Source organism: Salmo salar, chromosome 17 (assembly GCF_965601325.2).
Source record: "Salmo salar chromosome 17, fSalSal1, whole genome shotgun sequence".
Classification (NCBI taxonomy): domain Eukaryota; kingdom Metazoa; phylum Chordata; class Actinopteri; order Salmoniformes; family Salmonidae; genus Salmo; species Salmo salar.
Genome location: NC_138307.1, coordinates 30,353,174 through 30,375,819, shown reverse-complemented (window position 1 = coordinate 30,375,819; position 22,646 = coordinate 30,353,174). Strand labels below are relative to the sequence as shown.

At 41.2% G+C, this 22,646-nt stretch overlaps 1 protein-coding gene across 3 annotated transcripts; it reads left to right on the top strand.

Moving 5' to 3' along the window:
- Positions 1-559: 559 nt before the first annotated feature.
- Positions 560-20,670, top strand: LOC123728053 (uncharacterized). 3 transcript variants are annotated; one of them, XM_082964397.1, is made up of 4 exons: positions 560-703; positions 1,513-1,751; positions 16,696-16,944; positions 17,567-20,670. In XM_082964397.1, the coding sequence occupies exons 2-4, from the start codon at positions 1,649-1,651 to the stop codon at positions 19,081-19,083; spliced, it is 1,869 nt and encodes a 622-aa protein (XP_082820523.1). In that variant the 5' UTR covers positions 560-703; positions 1,513-1,648; the 3' UTR covers positions 19,084-20,670. The 3 variants fall into 3 exon arrangements, 1 of the variants encoding a protein (XP_082820523.1); XR_014381277.1 differs by lacking the exons at positions 16,696-16,944; positions 17,567-20,670 and adding exons at positions 9,714-11,715; positions 12,550-13,384 and having other exon boundaries at positions 576-703; XR_006759927.2 differs by lacking the exons at positions 16,696-16,944; positions 17,567-20,670 and adding an exon at positions 9,714-13,384 and having other exon boundaries at positions 575-703.
- Positions 20,671-22,646: the final 1,976 nt, after the last annotated feature.

Genomic DNA, 22,646 nt, shown 5'->3' with positions numbered 1-22,646 from the left:
TCGATTTAGTTGAATATCATGGGACAGACACATGCATTTGTGTCAAGAATTGGGACAGAAATATAATGGTGGCAAGAGGCCAAGGGGTGTTAATCATCTACATAGAGGGGAGTGACCATGTGTGTTATCTGAAAGTGGAAACCTATAAAGTCTGAGGTCTGTGGAAAGAGAATTTGGTTCTTCCATGGAAGTGCACAGCTTTGCTACTTTGTAATAAAGTCTAATTTGAATTCACAAGTTCCAGTAAAGGTGTAATATTTCTGAGTCAATATTCCACAAAACTATCAACCACACAATTTTTCTATTCCTCATCAATACAAGGGGATTTAACAGTTTTTACAGTCATTTCCTTAATAGGTGCGTGCTTATTAGTAACTGGAATAATCAATTTCATAAATGTGTCAAGTGCAGCGTCTGGTTGCTCCTCATTACACACCACAGACCAGAAAATGTTCTAGAAATAGCATTACACAATCAACATCTTGATCAACTCTATGCAAAGGAGATGTGTCCTGCAGGAGGCTACGACCCCCTTCTCATGTAATGGGGTTGGGCCATCCCAAGGATCCGGAATGCACGGACGGTGTTAGTGGGGGAACAGGAAGTTCCGGGCAGGCGCCCACCATTCTTCAGTATAGAGAAATCGCCAGAACGATGTGGTCTAGAAGATAATCTTCGTGTCCGTTTCTATTTATTACTACAGGTATGCAATAGCACGTTTAAACTTTCTAAATAATATATTTACTTGAGATTTCTGAATCCGTTTAGCAAGTTATTGGTTTTGTGTAAAATTCACGAGCTGGTAAAATGGCGGCACCGCTCGGTCTGCGTCAACGGATTTCTTAATTTTTTTATTGCAACAATAATAACAATATTACAGGTCAATGCAGGGACATTTATGTGAATACAATGGAACAAATTTAAAGTGCAGGCAGTGAGGGTGCAGCAGAGAGAGAGAGGGTCACACTACTGTTTTGAAGCTGAATGTAATGATTATCAGTTTTCTACATGTGTACTAACATTCAGACCAATTAAGTCGTTTCTATCTTTATCTATAAATGTTACTATGGTGTGAACAGACATACTATTGGTTTTGATTGAAATAATACAGTGAAGACAATGTTTTTTAGGAAAATAGTACATAGTGCTGCCTAAAACACTGTACTAAATGTTTTTTGTCATTTTTGCATTTGTGAATTCAGGAAATCGACTATAGATTAAGTGCACTTAAGTTGTGTAGCCTAATTTTAATGTGTATACTTTGTCTAATGTGAATCAGATCTATTGAAATGAGATCAGTGTTTGACTTGGACAGGAGCTCACCGGAGCTGAGAACCGGCACCTCAAATATCTACTGTTTGAGCTCATGTTCCTCTTATAGAATATTAGCTCAACAGTATTGTGGAACTCCTGCACCTAAATATAAACAGTATTTTTAGAAAATAAAGTGCCAGAACTGTCGAGACAATAACTTTTGTGTCCGTTTCTCTTTGTAACTACTGGCCGACTCAGATTAAGTCTGAGGCCGGTAACATCAACAGTGAGGACAAACCCAGCCTGCCTCTCTCCTTCCACACTGAGTCCAAACCTACAGTCACTGGGTACTGATTGTGACAGTGGAACCCAGTTTGCACTGCAGGATACAGAGATGGCATCAGTGAAGCTGGAAGACTGCAGTCAAACACTGGAGCTGAATGCCAACATTAAAGATGAAGAAGAGGAGGAGAAGATTGGGACATCTGTTTCTCCTGGTAAGAGCAGGTTCTATCTATCTAAGTTTGTTGTTTGTTCCAACTTCCCACGGTGCATGAAAAGTTACAGTAGAACTGTTTCATGATGATCTGTTTCAGTGAAAATGTAGCTGTTATTTCATGCTCTTGAAACTTGCATGGTTTGACACCAGTATTGCCAGCATTTGCTTTATTCACTGGGCTATCTGGAGTGATCACTAAATAAGTGAAGTAGACAAACTGCCAGTGTTTTAAAGATCTAGGAAACTAATCTGTGTAGTTACTAACCCTTGTGATAGTGAGTAGAGGATGACACGCCCTATCTTACCCACTTTTAGAACAGTTTTATTCCCACAGCCTTCCTAAATGAATACATACAGTGCATTCAGAAAGTATTCAGGCCCCTTGACCTTTTCCACATTTTGTTACATTACAGCCTTATTCTAAAATTGATTAAATAAAAAAATTATCGATGTTCCTCACAATACCTCATAATGACAAAGGAAACAAAGGTTTTTAGAAATGTTTGTACATGTATTAAAAATTCATAACAAAAATACCTTAATTACATAAGTATACAGGCCCTTTGCTATGAGACTTGACATTGAGCTCAGGTGTATCCTGTTTCCATTGATCATCCTTGAGATGTTTCTACAACTTGATTGAGAGTCCACCTGTGGTAAATTACATTTATTGGACTTGATTTAGAAAGGCACACACCTGTCTACAGTTGAAGTCTGAAGTTTACATACACTTAGGTTGGAGTCATTAAAACTCATTTTTCAACCACTCCACTAATTTCTTTTTAACAAACTATAGTTTTGGCAAGTCAGTTAGGACATCTACTTTGTGCATGACACAAGTCATTTTTCCAACAATTGTTTACAGACAGATTATTTCACTTCTAATTCACTGTATCACAATTCCATTGGGTCGGAAGTTTACATACACCTTAACCAGTCAACTTAGTCTATGTAAACTTCCGACTTTTATATAAGGTCCCACATTTGTCAGTGCATGTCAGAGTAAAAACCAAGCCACGAGGTCGACGGAATTGTCCGTAGAGCTCCATGAAATGATTATGTCGAGGCACAGATCTGGGGAAGGGTACCAAAACATGTCCAGTTAAAAAGTATAATATGCAGTCGCAGATAATGCAGATTACACTTCGACTATAGCCAATTATCACAGATTTTTTTTTAGAATATACAGATTTACAGTTCCAATGCTTCTACAATATCACCGGTTTGCAAAAACTCACCAAACAGATCCCAAATATTATGAAACTCTGGGGCTTTCTTTTTCACTATATAAGTATATTTCTCAAGAACCAGGTTTGGTGTTAATTAGTTTAACCAATGACCAAGTGAGGGGCAACTGACATACTTCCTGTGGAGAGCAATTGAACATCTAGCTTGTATTAGACAGAGGTCAAACATTTTATTTTCTCTCTTATGTAAAGAGATTCTCTGGGTAAAGATTTAGGAGGCATAGTTTAGGGATTTGTGGTATTGGGGCAGAGGTCATCTCAGAGATATAGCACAGTACTGAGCTCCAAAACGTTTGTATCTCAACACATTCCTCCAGGCAATGATACAAGGTGCCTAAATGCATGTTACATTTAACACACAGGTCTGGGGTATTAGGGTCAAATTTGTGGGGCTTAACAAGGGTGATATATGTACTCATTATCCAATTGTATTGCAACAACCTCAGGTGGGTGTTTATTGTCTGTATCTGAGCTCTTGAGTATATCATACCCCAGTCCTCTGCTGAAATATATATGATATATATATACCCCAATACACTGTACATATCCAAAAGTGGACCTAGAAGTTTGTCCTTAAATATCTTCTAAATATCTATTGGGAGCCCATCTGGACCTGCCTCTTTACCTCCCTTCATATTGAAAATAGCATCAGATATTTCAACACCATCCAATTCCTTTTCCAGATCCAATTTAGTGTCTTCTGAAATAGAGGGAAAATCAAGACCTCATTAGTTAAGTTCTCAGGAGATTCAAAGTTGTAAAACTTATAATTTGCCCCATAATACATGCTTTGAAAGCCTCCCATCTGGTACTCGCTGATGTTTGGTTAGTGTTCAATGTAAAATAAACATGTATATGCACTCCAACGTAATGTAAGAAGTCTGGGTCCTGTAACCATCTGGGATGCAAATGCCATCTAGAGGATCCTTTTACTAGTTTTGTCATTAACGTAGTATACCATGATACGTTTATAAACCAAAAAAAGTATCAAAGATCAGAAATGAACAGCCTACGTGAGAAAGGGATACCATTACCCAAAGGCGCTTTGCACATGGTGTTGCATGTGAGTGTCAATCCTTTTAGTCCAAGGATATGATCGAAAATCCTTCATCAAGAGCCTTGGTCAGGGAGGTGACCAAGAACCCAATGGTCACTCTGACAGAGTTCCTCTGTGGCGATGGGAGAACCTTCCAGATGTACAACAATCTCTGCAGCACTCTACCAATCAGGCCTATATGGTAGAGTGGCCAGATGGAAGCCACTCCTCAGTAAAAAGCATATGACAGCCGGCTTGGAGTTTTCCAAAAGGCACCTAAAGGACTCTCGGGCAATGAGAAACCAGATTGTTTTGGTTAGATGGAATGAAGATTTAACTCTCTGGCCTGAATGCCAAGTGTCACGTCTGGAGGAAACCTGGCACCATCACTACTGTGAAGCATGGTGATGGCAGCATCATGCTGTGGGGATTTTCTTCCACATTAGGGACTGGGAGACTAGTCAGGATCGAGGCAAATATGAACGTGGTTCAACAGAGCAAAGTATAGAGAGATCCGTGATGAAAACCTGCTCCAGTGTGCTCAGGACCTCATACTGGGGCGAAGGTTCACCTTCCAACAGGACAACGACCCTAAGCACACAGCCAAGACAATGCAGGAGTGGCTTCGGGACAAGTCTCTGAATGTCCTTGAGTGGCCCAGCCAGAGCTCAGACTTGAACCCGATCAAACATCTCTGGAGAGACCTGTAAATAGCTGTGTAGCGACACTCCCCATATAACCTGACAGAGCTTGAGAGGATCTGCAGAGAAGAATGGGAGAAACTCCCCAAATACAGGTATGCCAAGCTTGTAGCGTCACACCCAATAAGACTCGAGGCTATAATCACTGCCAAAGGTGCAGTTTATTTTTTATTTTAGAAAAATTGTCTCAACCTATATATGGTTCCAATCATTTTTCCGTTTAATTTATTTTTCCCATAGAGGATTTTTAGAAACACTGAAAATATGGGCTGTGGTTCATGTAGGTTTACCCTGTCATAATGTTATGATAACCATGTACAGATGAAGTGGGAAGTTTACATACACCTTAGCCAAATACATTTAAACGCAGTTTTTCACAATTCCTGACATTTAATCCTAGTAAAAATTCCCTGTCAGTTAGAATCACCACTTTATTTTAAGAATGTGAAGTGTCATAATAGTAGAGTGATTTATTTCAGCTTTTATTTCTGGGTCAGAGGTTTACATGCACTCAATTCGTATTTGGTAGCATTGCCTTTAAATTGTTTAACTTGGGTCAAATGTTTCGGGTAGCCTTCCACAAGCTTCCAACAATAAGTTGGGTGAAATTTGGCCCATTCCTCCTGACAGAGCTGGGGTAACTGAGTCAGGTTTGTAGGCCTCCTAGCTCACACACGCTTTTTCAGTTCTGCCCACAATTTTTCTATAGGTTTGAGGTCAGGGCTTTGTGATAGCCACTCCAATACCTTGACTTTGTTGTCCTTAAGCCATTTTGCCACAACTTTGTAAGTATGCTTGGGGTCATTGTCCATTTGGAAGACCCATTTGCGACCAAGCTTTAACTTCCTGACTGATGTCTTGAGATGTTGCTTCAATATATCCACATAATTTTCCTCCCTCATGATGGCATCTATTTTGTGAAGTGCAAAAGTCCCTCCTGCAGCAAAGCACCCACACAATAGGATGTTGCCACCCCCGTGCTTCACAGTTGGGATGTTTTTCTTCGGCTTGCAAGCCTCCCCCTTTTTCCTCCAAACATAACAATGGTCATTATGGCCAAACGGTTATATTTTTGTTTCATCAGACCAGAGGACATTTCTCCAAAAAGTACGATCTTTGTCCCCATGTGCAGTTGCAAAACGTAGTCTGACTTTTTTATTGCGGTTTTGGAGCAGTGGCTGCTTCCTTGCTGAGTGGCCTTTCAGGTTATGTTGATATAGGACTCGTTTTACTGTGGATATAGATACTTTTGTTCCTGTTTCCTCCAGCATCTTCACAAGGTCCTTTTCTGTTGTTCTGGGATTGATTTGCACTTTTCGCACCAGAGTACGTTCATCTCTAGGAAACAGAACGCATCTCATTCCTGAGCAGTGTGACAGCTGCGTGGTCCCATGGTGTTTACTTGCGTACTATTGTTTGTACAGATGAACGTGGTACTTTCAGGCATTTGTAAATTGCTCCCAAGGATGAACCAGACTTGTGGAGGTCTACAATTTCTTTTTCTGAGGTCTTGGCTGATTTCTTCAGATTTTTTTTCCATGATGTCAAGCAAAGAGGCACTGAGTTTGAAGGTATGCCTTGAAATACATCCACAGGTACACCTCCAATTGACTCAGATTATGTCAATTAGCCTATCAGAAGCTTCTAAAGCCATGACATAATTTTCTGGAATTTTCCAGGCTGTTTAAAGGCACAGTCAACTTAGTGTATGTAAACTTCTGACCCACTGGAATTGTGATACAGTGAATTTTAAGTGAAATAATCTGTCTGTAAACAATTGTTGTAAAAATTGCTTGTATCATGCACAAAGTAGATGTCCTAACCGACTTGCCAAAACTATAGTTTGTTAACAAGAAATGTGTGGAGTGGTTGAAAAATGAGTTTTAATGACTCCAACCTAAGTGTATGTAAACTTCCGACTTCAACTGTAAATCCCTCTCGGACAAGGTGACTTTTATCAATATTTGGCTCTATTTCCTCTCAGATTATATAATGCTAATCAGCATCAAAGTAGACATCATGCAAAACTTATCATTGCAAGCTCTTGCACGTAATCTCTAGCTGACACCTTTGCTAACAGGTATTGTGTCAATAAAATTTATGCACAAGACAGTTCACATAATTGTCTATTTAAATAAATGTAGCCTATTTATTCATTACTAAATTTAGCTAACATAGTTAACCCAGAGATCATAACCGTTGCCTCTATTCGGCAGTCTTGTCCAGATCATCATGGCATTTGTAGGTCTTTATGATAGCCACATTAGCAGCTAATTAAAATGTCATTTTTGTGGTTGGTAAATACAGGTGAATATATTGATAAGTCACCCTGTCCTAGAGAGATTTACACGGTTATCAAAACGTCACGCCAGGGTAAGCCTACACGAAACACAGCCCTAGTTTTAAGTGTTTCTAAAATTCTCTGGGAAAAATGAATGGTGGAAGAATGATTGGAACCAGTTCCCTGTTTGACTGCTAGGTTTTATGGGTATTATGATTTATACTGTGGTACTCTATTGGTATGCAGCTACCCGAAGCTAGTGGGGTGTGGATGAGCTGAGACACGTGGTAAGATGGCGGACCAGAAAAAAAAGTGGAATGGGGGATTGCACAAGCCTTCTGGAAGATCTGATGAAGGAGAAGATGGTGGACGAGAAAAAAAGGAGAGAAGTGGAATATGTTTTGAGTGAATATGGAATGGAGGATCACACAGAACTTTTAGAAGAGCTACAGGAGGAAAGTGAAGTGACGAGGATAAAATTAACTGCGATGGACAGTGCTATGATGACCCCTGAGAAGGAGCTGAGTGTAGAGGGAAGTTGAGTTGGTGAAGGTAACTCGGAGTGGACTCTCAATGATTTATTGTTTCTCCTCAATCCAGAGGAAGTGGGCGCTCCGGATTTCGCGATTGGGGACAAGAATTGTGACTCGAATTGCTCTCCGGAACAGGGTGGCATTGAAAGGAGTGATAATGGGGTTAGGTTTAAGTGTTAAGGAGGAGCAGTTGAAATGGAAGAGTCGTTTGGTGAGTCTTAGATCCGGTGTAGAGCGTGGGGAAACTGAAGACATCTGTCATGCTGAGTTTTGATGCAGAGTCTGCCAGAAAAGGTCAAGGAATGAAGTGTCAGTTATCCGTGAGCGCGTTTGTTCAGTAAATACTACAGTGTTTTAGGTGTCATTTATGGGCCTATTGCATCAGTGTGTAGGCGTGAGATGCTTAGAAGTGTGCAAAGGGCCGGAAGCTTTCCGGTAAATTTCCATGGGAAATTGAGCCATGGAATTTTGGAAATTTTGCTTAAATTCCAAAAAAAAAAAGTTAGCTTATAACAGTGAATTTTTTTCTGGGATGCACATAAGGCAATTCTAGGTCTTGTGGCATATTTTGGATCTTGCACACTAATGAGATGCTATTGAGCCCACACTACTACACTGTCTGAGCCAAGGACTACATGCTTTCTGGTAAGTTTTGATTACAATACTGGGTGAATATATTTTATGACATAATTTTTTGTTAACTAGTAAATAGTAGCCTACAGCAAAGTGTGTTTGCAAGTTAGTTTGCAAGCAAGTTAGTTGCAAGTGCCCATTTTAAACGGCCTCCTACTCAAACTCAGAAGCTAGGATATGCATATAATTAATACTTGTGGATAGAAAACACCCTAAAGTTTCTAAAACTGTTTGAATGGTGTCTGTGAGTATAACAGAACTCATATGGCAGTCAAAACCCCGAGACCGATCGTAACAGGAAGTGGAATTCTGAATTGCGGACTCAACTTCATCAGTTTGCCTGTAAATCACAGTGAGCAATGGTTCATTGAGCACTTCGTATTGCTTCCACTAGATGTCCCCAGTCTTTACAAAGTGATTTGAGCCTTCTACTGTGAAAACTGAATGAATGAGACGCAGTGGAACGTGGTCACACGGAGAGGGCCATCACCATTATGACGCCGGCGCCCCTGACTACCCTCCCCTTTCGAAACGTTTTGAAACACAATGCAATCGTCCCCCTTGAATCTTATTGGAGCTCTGGTTGAAAAAGGCCCTAAAGATTTATGTTATACAACGTTTGACATGTTTGAACGAACCTAAATAAAATTTTACAAAATGCATTTTTTCGAAAGTGGAGTCCCGCGCACGACGGAACTTTTGGTGCAGCCTTCAGAACGCGCTAACAAGAACAAGCTATTGGAACATAAAGGATTAACTTTTTCGAACGAAAATACATTTGTTGTGGACCTGGGATGCCTAGAAGTGCTTTCTGATGAAGATAATCAAAGGTAAGGGATTATTGACAATAGTATACAAGACTAGATTTGATATGCGATTGTTCCAAGATGGCGCTGACCTGTAACGGTAGCCTATTTTCTGAGTACCGCATCCCCTTTTATCGCAAAGTGTGATTACCCAGTAAAGTTATTTTAAATCTGGCATTACAGGTGCTTTCAAGAGATACTCATCTATAAATCTGAGAATGACAATATTACATTTTAAAAATGTTTTCGAATAGTAATTTAGTAAATTGTAGCGCTGTTTCACCGGATGCATTTGAGGGAAAATAGTTAGTCAACGTTACGCGCCGATGTAAAATGCTGTTTTTATATATAAATATGAACTTTATCGAACAAAAGAATGCATGTATTGTGTAACATGATGTCCTAGGGGTGTCATCTGATGAAGATTGTCAAAGGTTAGTGCTGCATTTAGCTGTTTTTTTGGTTATTTGTGATGCATGTGGTTGGTCGGAAAATGGCTATGTGGCTACTTTTACGATATACTCCTCTAACATAATCTAATGTTTTGCTTTTGCTGTAAAGCCTTTTTGAAATCGGACAACGTGGTTCGATTCAGGAGAGGTGTATCGATATAACATAGTCCTATATTTGAAAAAAGGGGTTAATCTAACTGCTTAACTATTTATCTGTACATGGAATTGTATTTGTTTTGTTTTTTACTCCTTTTTTTCCTAATCTTTACAGGAAAATGCCACGGGCACTATCTGATGTGTGGAGACATTTCACTGCAGCTAATGTAGAAGGAAAAGCTGTGTACATGTGCAAATACTGTGCCAAATCATATGTGAAGAATGCAGCAAAGATGCAGAATTATCTGGCCAAGTGCATAAAGTTCCCTCAGCGCTCACACAAGCAACCTCTGACAAAAGTCCCTCTACTTCTATTCGTGGTGAAAATTAGGAATCAGTCACCTTATCGATAGCAACAGCTCATGGTCCTCCTGGAATCAGATGTTTTTGTTGACTCATTGGAGGAACGTAGTCAGAGAAATGCTGATGAATGTCTTGCTCGAGCTGTGAATGCAACTGGTTCACCTCTGATGCTCACAGGCAATGTGTATTAGAATAGATTTCTGAATGTTCTTCACCCAGCATACACCCCTCCAACCAGACATGCTTTATCTACTAATTTGCTGAATACAGAGTTCAAGTGAAGGTCCAGCAAATCATATATTGCAATCATCTCTAATGGGTGGTCGAATGTTTGTGGGCAAGGAATAATTAACTACATCATCTCCATCCCTCAACCAGTATTCTACAAGAGCACAGACACAAGGGACAACAGACACACCAGTCTCTACATTGCAGATGAGCTGAAGGCAGTCATCAATGACCTTGGACCACAGAAGGTATTTCCACTGGTGACAGACAATGCTTCGAGCATAAAGGCTGCTTGATCTACCCTCACATCACACCCATTGGCTGTGCTGTTCATGCATTGAATCTGCACCTCAAGGACATCATGGCACTGAAAACAATGGATACACTCTACAAGAGAGCGAAGGAAATGGTTAGGTATGTGAAGGGTCATCAAGTTATTGCAGCAATCTACCTCACCAAGCAAAGTGAGAAGAAAAGCACCACATTGAAGCTGCCCAGCAACAACCTGTTGGGGTGGTGTTGTCATGTTTGACAGTCTCCTGGAGGGGAAGGAGTCTCTCCAAGAAATGGCCATATCACAGTCTGGCGGTATGGACAACGCCATCAAGAGGATCCTCCTGGATGATGTATTTTGGGAGAGAGTGTTAAGCAGCCTGAAACCTATAGCAGTAGCGATTGCACGGATTGAAGGAGACAATACCATCCTGTCTGATGTTCAGACTCTGTTTGCAGATGTAGGAGAAGAAATTTCTACTGCCCTGCCCACTTCACTGTTGCTCCAAGCAGAGGAAACTGCAGTTCTGAAATACATTAAAAAAAAAACATGAAGACTTTTGCCTGAAGCCCATATACGCCGCAGCGTACATGTTGTACCCCAAGTATGCTGGCAAGAGCATCCTATCTGGTGCAGAGATCAAGGCCTATGGTGTCATCACTACTGTGTCTCGCCACCTTGGCCTGGATGAGGGCAAGGTTCTTGGCAGTCTGGCGAAGTACACTTCCAAGCAAGGACTTTGGGATGGAAATGCAATATGGCAGTCGCGCCAACATATCTCATCAGCCTCCTGGTGGAATGGACTTTGTGGATCTGAGGCTCTTTCCCCATGTTGCCTCCAAATCCCACCAACATCAGCCTGCCTCAGAGCGCAACTGGTCCTTGTTTGAGAACACACACACCAAAGCACGCAACAGGCTGACCAATACAAGGGTTGAAAAATTGGTGGCCGTCCGGACAAATTTGAGGCTTTTTGAGCCTGACATCGAGCCATCCTCAACGAGGTTGGAAAGTGACAGTGAAGATGAGGCCTCAGAGTCCTATGTTCAAGAGGTGGACATTGAGGAGATCCAGGAAGAAGACATGGAAGCCTGAGAGGAAGACAACCAAAGCTTTAGTTTCTAGACTATCAGTTTACAGATGTATGTTGAAAACGTTTTTTGGGAGATGCGATGGATCATTCAATATTCCTTTTCTTTTGTTTTTCAGTGAAATCATCCCATGTGAAGAGTCAGTCAACTCATTTAATTTAAAGTTTTAAAAATTTCTATTGGAAGGATTTAATCATCTGCAATTGTCTACTTATGACAAGGTAAAATGTTTGTTTCTGTCTCCATATGATATCGTAAATATATCCAATGCAAAAAACAACTACATTTAAATGGTATTAATTTGCATCTATTCCCATATATTCCTGTTAATTCCCACAAAGTTTCCACCTCTGAATATTCCCCAAAATGTGCAACCCTAGGTGTGCAGGAGGGCAAAGATGAAGGAATGTGTGGTATCAGTGGAGATAGTTGTGTGGGTGCCAATGGGGCTAGAGATCTGAGGTGTTAGGTGAGAGAAAGGCAGATTGAGGTTGCCAGGATTACAGTACTACAGAAAGTGTAGTATGCCGAATTAGTGAAGAGAGTGGTAGAGGAAGATGGGTACAGGGTGAGGGATCTTGAGAGGATTCCTGTGAGAGTGGTGGCAATGTGCAAGGTGGGCTTTTTAGCATTTATAGCTATGGTTGTCAGTTGTACTGCAGAAATGGATAGAAGGTCACAGAAAATAGAGGTTGTGGTGGCAGCGGCAGAGAAGTACTTGGGATATTGAGGATTTACTGCAGAACAGCTGCAGGGGGTGTTGAGTGTAGTGGTCTAGCGTAGGACAAGATAGGGTGGAATGGGCTGGTGGGTTTTTATTGTGGAAAATCACCACAAAGGGACTCAGTCAAACTTAAATGAATCATTCTTTATTATCAGCAAGCTGGAGAGGTTCCAACAAACCTAAAGCACCAGAGTACACGTCGATCGGGAGCTCTGCTGGGGCAGACCTGTTAGTTCTCCTATATACTGCTTAGACATACAAGTTATATTTGCATGATTAAGCTTATTAATTTTTCATCATTAACGTTTGGTTCCTGCATGTGACCGACCAGTACTTCATGAGGCTTCTTCTCTCCAAGCTGAGACCTTGAAACTGAGCGATCCCTTTTGGTTCCCAACCAAATCCCAAAGAAGGACCCAAATTCACATCGCTTGAACCGTATGGAGAATGTGAAAAAGGAGCAAAGTTACTCTTCATTTAACATCAATAATAGAGATTATCTACCACCCTATGTAAAGCTGGGATATATGAGAGTTGTGTAAAACCCGATGCAACGCAAGAAATGTTAAAGGTTTGGCCACGTCAAGTGTTTGCAGACGGAAGGAATATGTTATTGAAGGGTATGTGAATGTAAAATGTTGCAACTGTGGTAGGGGTCATATTCCTAGAGTGCCCTGTTAGGGTGAAAGAGGTTGAGGTGTCAAGGATCAGGGCTGTACAGCAAATCTCTTATGTGGAGGTGGTGAAGAATTAAAGGGGCTAGAGGCCACAACCAGTTGCAAAAGTTGTACCTCAATCAAGTGATCTGGATACAAATATTGTGAAGGTGGATATTTTATTATTTATAACCACAGTTATTAATTGAATGCACAAGAAGTCCAAGAAGCTGGACAACATATCTGCAGCTGATAAGTTTTTGGGACTACAAGGACTACTGTCACCAGATAATGTTCCGCTCTTACAGTATCCTTCTCAGTCTGTGTAGGGAGCTGATTAGAACAGAAAGCAGGCTGATTTAGTTTATTTTACATTTCATTATTGATAGTTTGTGATTAAAAAAATAAATACTGTATACACTGAACAAACATATAAACAACATGTAAAGTGTTGGTCCCATGTTTCATGAGGTGAAATAAAAGATCCCAGAAATGTTCCAGACACACAAACTTATTTCTCTCAAAGTTTGTGCACACATTTGTTTACATCCCTGTTAGTGAGCATTTCTCCTGTGCCAACATAATCCATCCACCTCACAGGTGTGGCATATTAATAAGCTGATTAAATAGCATGATCATCATTACACAGGTGCACCTTGTGCTGGGGACAAGTGTAGGTGCTTGGCAGCAGCTAATGGTGATCCCTAATAAATACAAAATTGACACTCTAAAATGTTCTGTTTTGTCACACAACACAATGCCACAGATGTCTGAAGTTTTGAGGGAGCATGCAATTGGCAAGCTGACTGCAGGAATTTCCACCAGAACTGTTGCAAGATAATTCAATGTGAATTTCTCTACCTTAAGCCGCCTCCAACGTTGTTTTAGAGAATTTGGCAGTATGCCCAACCAGCCTCAACTGCAGACCACCGTGTATGGCGTTGTGTGGGCGTGTGGTTTGCTGATGTCAATGTTGTGAACAGAGTTCCCCATGGTGGGGTTATGGTATGGGCAGGCATAAGCTACAGACTACCAACACAATTGCATTTAACGATGGCAATTTGAATGCACAGAGATACCATGACAAGATCCTGAGGGCCATTGTCCTGCCATTCATCCGCCGCCATCACCTCATGTTTCAGCATGACAATGCACAGCCCCATGTGGCAATGATCTGTACTCAATTGAAAATGCTGAACATGTCCCAATTCTCCCGTGGCCTGCATACTCACCAGACATGTCACCCTTTGAGCATGTTTGGTATGGTCTGGATCGACGTGTATGACAGCTTGTTCCAATATCCAGGAATTTCACACAGCCTTTGAAGAGTGGGATAACATTCCAGATGCCACAATCAACAGCCTGATGAACTCTATGTAAAGAAGATGTGTCCTGGAGGAGGCAGCAGCAGCTACCCACTTCTCCAATGCTTACTGTGTAAATTGGGAGGTGCTGGAACCAAAAGTGAGCCTGAGAGGGTTGACCTGGGGGTCTCTGAGGTACCAGAACATATTAAATGAAATACCTTTATAATAAAGCATTGCATGCATTATCATGGCTTTAGTGTACTGGCATAGAGCAGTGGTGTGGAGCCGCATACAGAAGTTACACCATTTATTGTAGCCTGTAGTCCAGGAAAAATATGGCCTTTTATAAACAGATTTCATGCAATTCTTAATAATTTTAAATGACTGGAGACTTTTGAATAATCTTTTTTTAATACCTCACAAATGACCAAAATGACAGGCTACTTTGACACTGAGAATCTGAGGTCAATAAAAATGACCTTGTCTCTAATCCATCAATAGCATAGGCCAGGTGTGAGGAGAAACACATTGTACAATATGAGGAGGAAGTTATAGTCCTAAACAAGCTTTCCAGTTTCACTGACTCACTCATTGGCCAAAAGCTTCTCTGTTGCTTTACGTTGTGAAACATGCTGTTGCTCAATAGGCTTAGATGGTAGTTGATAACTTGGTAACATACAGACAGATTAGTATTTTATTTTCAGCAGGATCCATTTGCTTTACAACCTGTGATTTCCAGTGACTGTATTAGAAATATTGCTAAAGGCTTGTTTTGGCTGCATTCTGTTCACTGACAGATTTGCCACACGTTCCTGACTGTAGACATGCCTTGTGATTTGGCTACACACAATCCACAGCTAGGCTATTTTATTTAAATTAGCTATTGATCCTCTGTAGCTAAATACTCCTGGTGTAGTTTTGGGAATTATTTCATTTCTTTCTGAACAGACTGTAGAGTGCTGCAGAACCTCAACACACTTCCCGCAGCTATTATTCTATTAGGAAATAAATGAAGAGGTGCAATGCTGGAGAGATGAGTTGCTGGCTCATGTCTATAACAGCACAGAGAGGGAGAGAGATCATAGAAAGTGAATCTCATTTTAGTTCTGTGAGAGATACAGGCGTGCTTCTCTCTCACCATAGCAATGGCCACGCCTTGGTCTAAATAGGCTACAATGTTGCACAAACCATAAACCTGGGACGGCCCAACATGAATCAATTCTTAGAATATCAGGCACGTTTTCACATTACGTTTTTTTAGGGGGCATGACAATTACAGAGGAATCCAAATGTAATTACTCTGATTGCTTTTATGAGGACTTTTACATTGCAAACAGTGGAAATTATTTTTCATGCTACCTGATCCTGGCAAATGGGTTCCGGAACGAAAGACTACAAAACTGAGAGGTGCTGGAGGATTCGGCTCAATTAAGCACCTCCCTTCTCATATAATGGGGTAGGTCCATCCCAAGGATCCCTGAATCCACGGACAGTTGCACCAAATATTTTTTATAAGTAAACAAAGATAGACCACAACCGGTCGTTTCCAATAGGAACAGATGAGTCATAGTGGGCAGAGCCAAGCACGAGCTAACAAGATCCTATTGGCGCGTTCTAGCACACATATTTATGTTAGGGAACTACTCTGAAGTGCTCGTGTGCAACAACTCAATTCGCCTTTGCTTTCCTTCTAAACAATGCTATAAAAAAAGAAAAACTTTTGCGAAGAGTAAAATCTACAAAACGTAGTCCACTCTGTTCATAACAGATTTTAGTTTTGGGAACAGAAAACTGCATCAGATGTTTCATCGATTAGAACATTTGCAGAATGTCGGCCAAAATCCATATCGTTCCATCTTTGGTTTTGTGTAAAATTCACGAGCTGGTAAAATGGCGTTGCGTCAACCGACTTCAGTGCGCGTGCAGAGAGACAATTTCAGTGTTCTAATATTCAGACACATTCAGTTGTTTCTATCTTTATAAATGTTACTATCATGTAAACGGGAAATATTATTGGTTTTTGATGTGAAATAATACAGTGAAGACAATGTTATTCAGGAAAATATTACATACTGCTGCCTAAAACAAACTGTAACCTTGAACTAAATGTTTTTGTCATTTCTGCATTTATGTGAATTTGGGAAATCTACTTTTGATTAGTTCACTTACATTGTGTAGATTCATTTTAAAGCGTGTACTTGTCTAATTTGAATGATTTCAATGCTTAGATACCTGATCTGTTGAAATGACTTGGACAGGAGCTCACCGGAGCTGAGTACCGGCACCTCAAATGTCTACTGCTGAAGCTCATGTTCCTCTTATAGAATATTAGCTCAACAGTATTGTGGAGCTCCTGCATCCTAAATATAAACAGTACCGGTACCTATTTCAGTCCAAGTCAAGCACTGAATTAGATAATTGAACAAGAAGAAATATAATATATTTTTAGAGAATAAAGAAAGTGCCAGAACTGTCAAGACTCACTTTTGTGTCTGTTTGTCATTGTTACTACAGGACGACTAGAATTAAGTCCGAGTCCGGTAACATCAACAGTGAGGACAAACCCAGCCTGCCTCTCTCCTTCCACACTGAGTCCAAACCTACAGTCACTGGGTCCTGATTGTGACAGTGGAGCCCAGTTTGCACTGCAGGATCCAGAGATGGCATCAGTGCAGCTGGAAGACTGCAGTCAAACACTGGAGCTGAATGTCAATATTAAAGATGAAGAAGAGGAGGAGAAGATTGGGAAATCTGTTTCTCCTGGTAAGATCAGGTTGCGTTTTTCATTCCAACATCCCACTGTGCATGAAAAGTTGCAGTAGAACTGTTTCAATGAAAAGGTAGCTGTTATTTCATGCTACTGACACAGGTTTGACACCAGTATTGCCAGCATTTGTTTTATTCACTGGGCTATCTGGAGTGCTCAGAGAGTAGACTAAAGTGGTGAAGTAGACAAACTGCCAGCGTTTGTAAAGATCTATGAAATGAGTCTGTGTAGTTACTAACCTTTGTGATAGTGAGTAGAGGATGACACACCCCTTTTTAGCTTTCAACTCTTATCCACTTTTAGAATAGTTTTATTCCCTTTTGTGTTGTATAGCCTACTGATATGAATACATATGTCACCCGGTACAGCCAGAAGAGGACTGGCCACCCCTTTGAGCCTGGTTCCTCTCTACATTTCTTCCAAGGTTGCTGCTTTTTATGGAGTTTTTCCTGGCCACTGTGCTTCTACATCTGCATTGCTTGCTCTTTCGGGATTTTAGGCTGGCTTTCTGTAGAACACTTTGTGACAACTGCTGATGTAAAAAGGGCTTCATAATATACATTTGATTGACATGTGTATCACACCAACTGATTGGTTCTTCTGATGTTGTTCATACAGGAGACCGTGTTGAGACATTCTCTACATCCAGAGAGCAACAGCAGGAAGATCACAGAGCTAAGAGGTCTCACCACTGCCCACATTGTGAGGAGATTTTCCCAATTCTATCAAAGCTAAAAATACACCTACAAATACACACAGGAGAGAATCCGTATTCCTGTACTGACTGTGGGAAGAGATTCACAACATCAGGGAATCTGACAGTTCATCAGAGAGTGCACACTGGAGAGAAGCCTTACTCCTGCTCTGACTGTGGGGCGAGTTTCTCTCGACTGGGCCACTTAAAAACACATGAACGTATACATACAGGAGTGAAGCCTTACTCCTGCTCTGACTGTGTAAAATGCTTCACAACATCAGCTGAGCTAACAGTTCATCAGAGAACACACACAGGAGAGAAGCCTTTCTTCTGCTCTGACTGTGGAAATAGTTTCTCTCAACTTTCCCACTTAAAAACACATGAACGTATACATACAGGATTGAAGCCTTACTCCTGCTCTGACTGTGTAAAATGCTTCACAACATCAGCTGAGCTAAAAGTTCATCAGAGAACACACACAGGAGAGAAGCCTTTCTTCTGCTCTGACTGTGGAAAGAGTTACTCTGTGCTGTGCAACTTAAAAACACATGAACGTATACATACAGGAGTGAAGCCTTACTCCTGCTCTGACTGTGGAAAGAGTTTCTCTCGACTGGCCATCTTAAAAACACATGAACTTATACATACAGGAGTGAAGCCTTACTCCTGCTCTGACTGTGTAAAATGCTTCACAACAACAGCTGAGCTAAAAGTTCATCAGAGAACACACACAGGAGAGAAGCCTTACTCCTGCTCTGACTGTGGAAAGAGTTTCCCTCTACTGAGAACCTTAAAAACACATGAACGTATACATACAGTAGTGAAGCCTTATTCCTGCTCTAACTGTGGAAAGAGTTTTTCTCAACTGGGCCACTTAAAAACACATGAACGTATACATACAGGAGAGAAGCCTTACTCCTGCTGTGACTGTGTAAAATGCTTCAAAACATCAGCTGAGCTAAAAGTTCATCAGAGAACACACACATCAGAGAAGCCTTGCTCCTGCTCTGACTGTGGGAAGAGTTTTTCTCGACTGGACCTCTTAAAAACACATGAACGTAGACATACAGGAGTGAAGCCTTACTTCTGCTCTGACTGTGTCAAATGTTTCACAACATCAGCTGAGCTAAAAGTTCACCAGAGAACACACACAGGAGAGAAGCCTTACTCCTGCTCTGACTGTGGAAAGATTTTCTCTCAACTGGGCCACTTAAAAACACATGAACGTATACATACAGGCGTGAAGCCTTACTCCTGCTCTGACTGTGTAAAATGCTTCACAACATCAGCTGAGCTAAAAGTTCATCATAGAACACACACTGGAGAGAAGCCATACTCCTGCTCTGACTGTGGAAAGAGTTTCTCTCGACTGGACTACTTAAAAACACATGAACGTGTACACACAGGAGAGAAGCCTTACTCCTGCTCTGACTGTTGAAAGAGTTTCTCTTGAATGTGTCAGTTAAAAAGACACCAAGGTACACATAAAGGAGAGAAGTCTTACCACTGATCTGACTGTAGATTTTATTTTTAAAACAACAGCTGAGCTAAAAGGTCATCAGTGAACAGACACAGGAGAGAAGCCTTATTTCTGCTCTTAATGTGGCCAGAGTAACTCAAGTAAAAGTCACCAAGTAAATACTACTTGAGTTAAAGTCTAAGTATTTGGTTGTAAATAGACTTAAGTATCAAAAGTAAAAGTATGAATAATTTCACATTCCTTAAATTATCCTCTACTGCAGGGGTGGGCAATTCCAGTCCTCAAGGGCCTGATTGGTGTCACAGTTTTGCCCCAGCCCCAGCTAACACACCTGACTCCAATTATCACCTAATCACGATCTTCAGTTTAGAATGCAATTTGATTTATCTGTTGTGTTTGCTAGGGATGGAGAAAAAGTATGACACCAATCAGGCCCGAGGACTGGAGTTGCCCACCCCTGCTCAATGGGATGGGTGTCCCTAAACCGGGACGGTTTGTTGCTAACATGCGCTAATTTGACTAGAATGACGTTGTATACAACAGACAACTTTCTGGGACATAGACATGTCTTTATATCGGCAGAAAGCTAAAATTCTTGTTAATCTAACTGCAGTGTTCAATTAGCAGTAGCTATGACAGTGAAAAAATATAATTCTATTGTTTGAGGAGAGTGCACAACAACAAAAAATATCTAAACATCATTGCCAATCAGATGCATCCCTTCATGGCAGCACTGTATCCATCTGCAAATAGATTTTTCAGCAGGATTATGCCTTGTGCCACAAGGCTTGTCCAGGAATGGTTCCAAGAACATTACAGTGAATTCAGCTTACTTAATTCACTGTAATTGTGCATCTGTGGGAGGAGATGGAACAAGCTATGTGGGAGGAGATGGAACGAGCAATTCGGAGTAGATCCACTCCCAGCCAACTTGACACATTTGTAGGAAGCATTGGAGTCAACATCGGCCATCATCCCTCTGAAACGCACACAACACCTTGGACAATCCATGCCCCAATGATATTAAGGCTGTTCTGAGGACAAAGGGTGGTGCAACTCAATATTAGGAAGGTGTTCGTAATGTTTTATACTCAGTGTATATCAGATAAAGATGGTGTGATGATCAGTTTTTAGCATTAGTTTGGGTGGATTATTTTATATTACTAAACAACTTTTGTTTAATGATAAACAGGCTATGAATCGACTACTTGTGTTTATTAACTAAATCTAGATTCATTATTTTAGTCATTGATGATGAATGTATTTGAATAACTGTGTTGAAATTGATTGATTTGGCGGCAGGTAGCCTAGCGGTTAAGAGTGTTGGGCCAGTAACTGAAAGGTTGCTGGTTTGAATCCCAAGCTGACTAGGTGAAAAATCTTTCATTGTGCCCTTAAGCAAGGCAATTAACCCTTATTTGTCCTGTAAGTCGCTCTGGATAAGAGCATCTGCTAAATGACAATAATGTTATGAAAAATAATGATTGTACATACATTTTTTTTCTCTTGTGTATAATTAAATGAAATAAACTGTTTGAAGTGAAATACTGTATATACAATACACAACATTAAAACACTCTCCTGCAACCCGCCTCACCAATAAAAAAAAAAAAGAAGTATTATTTACCTCAAATCTGAAATCCACAACAGAAGCTGGCCAGAAGTTAGCTTGTTCACTAGCTAACGTTAGAATTCAGCTAACCACGGTTGGCGGTCATCAGCTATCCTTTAGCTCGAAAAGCTATCGGCAGTTTTGTACAACGCGATTCAGACCAGAGCATACCGGACCTATTTTCTCTCCAAATCCCCGGATTTCTACCGCAAGCTCTGGACATTTACACCTGGATCTTGCAGCTAGCTAGCTGCTATCCGAGTGACTTTTGGCTAACGTCGGTCCCGGAGCTAACATCAATTATTCCGGAGTTATCCAGCTGAAGAGTTCCATCAGCCACTCCTGGGCTACAATCACCTATCCGGACCCGTTTTACTGCCGATGCGGAGCCCCACCGGGCTTTCATGACTGGACTACCGACGTTATCTGCCCGAGGGAGTTATCCAACTGGCCCCTCCGTCGCGACGTAACCTGAACGCCCATCTGCGGCCAGCTAATCGTTAGCTGTCTTATCGGCTGCTATCTGAATAGGTCTATCGGGCAATTTTCTTGGGCCACTATAACTATAACTATTTTTGTCAATTGGATTGGTCCCCTCTACCACACGGAACCCCACTAATCTACCGACGGAAACGCACGAGGTGGCTAAAAACAGACCATCTTCTGCCAACTTGCTACCCATGGCCCGGCTAGCTGTCTGAACCGCCGTGACCGCAACCAACCTTAACACTCACTGGACATTTTTGATCACTTGGCTAAGCATGCCTCTCCTTAATGTAAATATGCCTTGTCCATTGCTGTTCTGTTTAGTGTTTATTGGCTTATTTCACTGTAGAGCCTCTAGCCCTGCTCATTATACCTTATCCAACCTCTCAGTTCCACCACCCACACATGTGATGACATCACCTGGTTTCAATTATGTTTCTGGAGACAATATCTCTCTCATCATCAATCAATGCCTAGGTTTACCTCCACTGTATTCACATCCTACCATACCTTTGTCTGTACATTATACCTTGAAGCTATTTTATCGCCCCCAGAAACCTACTCCTTTTACTCTCTGTTCCGGACGTCCTAGACGACCAATTCTCATAGCTTTTAGCTGTACCCTTATCCTACCCCTCTGTACCTCTGGCGATGTAGAGGTGAATCCAGGCCCTGCAGTTCCTAGCTCCACTCCTATTCCCCAGGCGCTCTCTTTTGATGACTTCTGTAACCGTAATAGCCTTGGTTTCATGCATGTTAACATTAGAAGCCTCCTCCCTAAGTTTGTTTTATTCACTGCTTTAGCACACTCTGCCAACTCGGATGTCCTAGCCGTGTCTGAATCCTGGCTTAGGAAGACCACCAAAAACTCTGAAATCTCCATCCCTAACTACAACATTTTCAGACAAGATAGAACGGCCAAAGGGGGCGGTGTTGCAATCTACTGCAGAGATAGGCTGCAGAGTTCTGTCCTACTATCCAGGTCTGTACCCAAACAATTAGAACTTTTACTTTAAAAATCCACCTCTCTAAAAACAAGTCTCTCACTGTTGCCGCCTGCTATAGACCACCCTCTGCCCCCAGCTGTGGTCTGGACACCATATGTGAACTGATTGCCCCCCATCTATCTTCAGAGCTCGTGCTACTAGGTGACCTAAACTGGGACATGCTTAAACTTCTTCTGGCTGGAATCCCGTTAGCGGGATCGATATGACAACAGCCAGTGAAAGTGCAGGGCGCCAAATTCAAAACAACAAATGAATATTTATTGCACATGCTTAGAGCAAATGCATCTCTAACTAAATGTAACTCCAAAGGAACTCTAATTAAAGGGATAGTTCAATCAAATTACAAATGTCCACCTTGGTTTCTTCACCCTGTATACAATCCCAATAATGTGCACGTCAGCAGGGAAGTTCTCAAG